This window comes from Notolabrus celidotus, chromosome 14 (genome assembly GCF_009762535.1).
Source record: "Notolabrus celidotus isolate fNotCel1 chromosome 14, fNotCel1.pri, whole genome shotgun sequence".
In the NCBI taxonomy this organism is placed as follows: Eukaryota; Metazoa; Chordata; class Actinopteri; order Labriformes; family Labridae; genus Notolabrus; species Notolabrus celidotus.
In genome coordinates this window covers 16,819,342-16,824,199 of record NC_048285.1, presented here as the reverse complement: position 1 = coordinate 16,824,199, position 4,858 = coordinate 16,819,342, and the positions used below count along the sequence as shown (strand labels likewise).

General features: G+C 39.1%; 1 protein-coding gene across 1 annotated transcript; it reads right to left on the bottom strand.

Moving 5' to 3' along the window:
* Nucleotides 1–205: 205 nt before the first annotated feature.
* On the bottom strand, nt 206–4,492 carry LOC117825793. Its single transcript, XM_034701734.1, has 3 exons — nt 4,483–4,492; nt 3,611–3,737; nt 206–630 (listed from the first exon to the last, which is right to left on the bottom strand). The coding sequence occupies exons 1-3, from the start codon at nt 4,486–4,488 to the stop codon at nt 467–469; spliced, it is 297 nt and encodes a 98-aa protein (XP_034557625.1). The 5' UTR covers nt 4,489–4,492; the 3' UTR covers nt 206–466.
* Nucleotides 4,493–4,858: the final 366 nt, after the last annotated feature.

The window sequence follows — 4,858 nt, the reverse complement described above, 5'->3', positions numbered from 1 at the left end:
AAAATATACTCCGTAACACAATGGAATACATTTTCCCTAAATAGTCTATCACAGGGGCTGAATATTACTGTCAGGCTATGAAGGCATACATTATACTAAAGCATTATGAACAAGCTTTTAGTCTCAAAGTGGGATACAAAGAGTATTGATTTGTTTCCACCAAGGGAAAATAAAGGGATCAGAGCAGCTTTTCTATTTGGGGAAGGTGTTTATTTTCCGTCAATGATAATAGACTGCTCATTGTTAAGTGTGAAATTTGAATGCAACAGCTGTGTCACCTATGAGTGGAGGTGTGAATTGGATTGCTCCTCATCATCTAGTCTGGCCTATACCGGCTGATACGACCGGCCGCCTTAGCTCTATTGATAATATGATTGACTGCTCCACTGTCTGTTGACTAATGGAATAGTTGTCAGCTATTCTGGTGAGGATGTGATCAGTGTAATTGGCAGTGGTTCCTCCTTGGTCACGGTAGGATCAGGTCTCCTCCTAGTGGTGAAGCTGCTGATTGGAGCAGCCTGAACGCCCCGTGACAGTAAGCCAGCCACACCAGGAGCAGCGACACTGTGACAACAGATGAGCCAACCACCAAGCTGACAATGACAAGAACCAGGTCCAGCTTTGATGTGTCTAAAAAATAAAGGTTCAATATGACGTGAGTCTATGATCATGATATGTTCAACAAGTGTCAGTTTAAAGTTTCACAGGAGCAGCATTTCCATGGCAGAAACTTAAAGCAGTAACTTGGGATTTTGGAGGTTATCTATGCATCACGACAGGGATCAGGGTCTCAACAGAGTCACTGAGATTAATATCACAATACAAAAGGCCTTTCCAAAACTACAGGTACTTTAGGTGTGGGTGTTGCAACAATAACATTTCTGATACTTGCACCATTCAGAGGACCAGCAGAGCATCAAGTAGTTTTAATATCTGCACAAGATGTCGTGCTTAAAACTTTTTAAAGCTTCAACGACATAGTGGCTGTTAATTATACCATTATACTCTAGTAAATTTAGTATTAATACAGAGGAGAATGCATTGGATAGTATAAAAGAAGCTTGTGCTAAATAATAGATACTATTTTCTAGAAATTCTCAGGGGCTCTGCTCTTGAAATTTCCAAAGTTGCTTGTCTAAGCAAGTCTTTCCTGTCAGACGAGGGAGGTGCTGGGCAGGAGATGTGTCTCGAGAAGACATGACATCTAAAACACTGCCAGAGCCACAGTGTTATGTTTACAACATGTTAGGAGACAAAGCAACAAAGACCTAAGCTTTGATGGCAGATGTTACAATTGCAATTAAAGCTGCAAGCAGCATTGACTGGGCCCTCGCACCTACGTGAATGTCGGTGCTGAGCAGTCGCAGAGTTTGCTGCTGTTGTGGTGTCTTTTAGAGACTGATCAGCTGTTTATGATGTGCGTCTCTCACTCTGAGGGATAGCTGTCACTGTGCTTCTCTTCAACACCATGGACAGCGACATGCGTGCAGATTTTATCACATGTTTTTCACATGTTTGCTAAGAATAAAATATAGAGCACAATGTCAAAAATCCATATATCAAAGTTTCCTTCCTGAGTTGTATATCTGATTTTTTTCTGATTTACTATCTAACAAAGAAATGTCATAAAGTCTTTAGTCTAATCATTAGGATAACATAAATATTTTTGATACTAGATCAGTTATTTATCATGTAAAAAAGTTTTTTTTTCCATTAAGATATTCAGATTTTAGAAAAATTGAGTATCTGCTGGCAAGGCAAGGCAAAAGTTAAACAAAAAATAAAAGGCAAGGCAAGGCAGCTTTATTTGTAAAGCGCATTTCATACACAAGGGCAACTCAATGTGCTTTACATTAAAACATTAGAAGCATTGGAAACATTCAGACAGGCATAAAAGAACATAATTACAATGACAAATATAATAAAACATAAAAGAAAAGGAAAATTAGAAATATATTAAAAATTACATTAAAATTTGCATTTAAAGTGAGTTAAAATGAGCTAAGATAGGAAGGCAGTGGCAAATAAAAAAGTCTTAGTCTTTGATTTAAAAGAGGTGAGAGTTGGAGCGGACCTACAGCTTTCAGGGAGTGTGTTCCAGATATGTGGAGCATAGTGACTAAATGCTGCTTCACCATGTTTCGTTGACAAAAAAAACTTGTTACATTTAGTGTAATATTAAATGATTTTCATATGAGGCTGACACTAAAGAATGAAAGGTTTGAGGAGTATTACAGGATCGCTTGTTTTATTAATTACAGGGCACATTTGTGCTGACTGATGCTGATTTTTTTCACACACCAAGACCCACCTCTCAAGGGCATGTTGAGACCAAAAGGATGCAGATATGTTCACAGTCTTGGAGATATCACTCCTAGATTAGTAGCATCACATTTCCTGCTGCAGCTAGGGGGCACTATGACTGTGATTGAATGTGAGCATGTGGATCTGTTCAGGCCTGGACCCTCATTATTCATGATGTGTCTGGGCCAGATTGGAGCATGCATGGCTGAGATAAAAACTACTTTTTGTTTCATGGCAAAGCATCCAACTTTAAAGGCTTGCTAGAGCCATGCCCATTGCCGAAACATTTTGATAACTTTTCACCCTTTATTTCTAAGACTTAAAGCTGATCAGATAAGGCCCCTTGGATGGGTTTCCGCTCAAACAACCCCTAGAAATGGCACTTATTCCAAAATATCTCACTTCCTGTTGACATTTCACCATGATGTTAATAGACTATTTTGAAGGTCACAGTAAGCTAGATATGTGTACAAAAGATCATCTTTCTAATTGGAAGTGCCTCAAGGAGCTAGTCTCGTAACTGATGCCAGGAGGCGCCACTTTGCCAATTTGCCCTGCCTATGTTGGACACCCACAAAATATTTTTTATTAGGCCTGAAGCTCATGCAAAAATCGAGGATTTTTAAGCATGTTCAGGCCCTTAAAAGCCTCTCAAATGGTTAATATAATTTTCTATGGAATATAAATTAGGATGCGCACCTACCGTGCTCCTAACAATCTAAATGGACAGCTGTCAAGTCAGTAACCTAGCCTGTCTAATCTACAGAGATCTTAAGAACAATGTGTATATACACTCGATCATGGGCTGGAGAAGGGCCTGGGACCAAAAGTCCCTCGTTCTTTTGGTGGAAATGCTCAAGTAGAATGCCCCTCATAATACTTTTCCCTATATTTTATTTAGAAAGTGTAAAAGGTTTCAACCCCAAATGCACAGAGGCATCATCCACCTGGTAAAGAGCCTATGTAGGCTTGAAGCATTGAGCCTTTACTAAATGTTATAAAGAAAGATACTTCTAGAAGTGTGAATTACAAAGAGTTGCAAGAACAGTAAGTATCTATAAGTATCTATAACCTGCAATTTTGGTTTTGGACTCCTATACAGGTATGATTAAAAGTAACTCTTGATGATAAACACTTAGAGAGCTACATTTATTTTCACAAAATTCACTTAACAATTTAGTTCTTTTCCTCACATGCTGTAGATAAATAGCATGGTCATCTCTCATTTCCTGTCCTGCAGCTACCCCATTCATGCTCTGTTATCTTAGATTGATCGCTTTTGTTTTAAGGTCCAGCCAATAATTACCTAGCTCCTCCGGGGTGGGGGGGTTCTTCACTTCTTTCAGCATGGGACCGAACGATATGCGATTCCTGAGATTGGTGACAACAGCCTGTGGGCCCTCGAGGGGAAACACACTCCTCTGCTGGAGGCACTGTTTTAAACAGACAAGGGAAATAAGTAGCATGTGAACATGAAAAATGATAGAGTTGTTAACAGGTAATTCGCTTTTGGATGAAGGATGGTGTTGCTGTTTATCATATCATATCAACTAGTGGGTACAATGTACAGAAAAGTAAATGAAATTATACAGGTGCAACTCCCTGATAAATATATCCAAACCTGCTTTCTGTTGTTTTATATTTCTCTCGGATAAAAGGGCAAGAGAACAAACATCTATTTCAACGCTTTCCATAGAGAGTTAGAAACAGGATTTTAGGTGGAAAGTAAATCTCATTCATTTTAATCAAAAAGCCTTGCACTGAGTTTTAGTGGTTAAAACAAAGTAGCTGAGGAATTCAGCTACTTAAGTTTTGTATAAATGAAAGGTTTGCAGGGAAATACTTAGGCTGACACCAAAAGCAGAAATGCAAAAAGCAATGTTTGAGACAAGCAGGCAAAAAGATAAAAATACACAATTTGTACTCTAAGAAAAGGGATGTACATAAGGTTAATAACTCAGAGGTTTCCTCTGTGAGTATGCATGTTCTGTAGCCTTGTTAGTGCATTTATACATCAAAAAACTACTTAAGTATGGGAATACAGAAGAGAACGAATGGTCTTTAGTACCAAAAAGGAGACATGATAAACTTTGTAGTTCAGCAGTGGAGGTGCTCCACAAAGGCAGACATTAAAATGAGTCTACACAGTTTGTCCTTTGTTTACCTTTGCCCTCTGACCTGCATAATGATACAGTTTTCCCCATCACATCAAAGGCCTGGCCGATGACAGCAGGAGATAACAGTTGGTATTGGCGTGCTTTTCTGCTTTGCAAGTGTTACTGTGTAACTTTGCACAGACCTTATCTCACCTTCAGAGTGAATAATGACATGACAGATGTTTTAGTCTGCATGTCTTTGGCTGTCAGCCTCAGTCTAAATCAGCATATCTCCCCCTTATAGCATCATATCTTAATCTTTTCTCCCTCCCCTTCTTTCCTATCTATAAGAGCCCCATTTGCTCCTCGTCTGTCTCCCTGTTTTCACAGTGTCACTGCTTGTGTCACTAAATTTAAACCCCTCTCTGCTGCTCAATCTCCTGTCCTTTAGCATTCAT

Coding starts and splice junctions, on each gene's coding strand:
- LOC117825793 (XM_034701734.1), bottom strand. Junction 631..3,610: donor CCCCACCCCGGAGGAGCTAG/GTAATTATTGGC, acceptor TTTATTTTTTAG/ACACATCAAAGCTGGACCTG.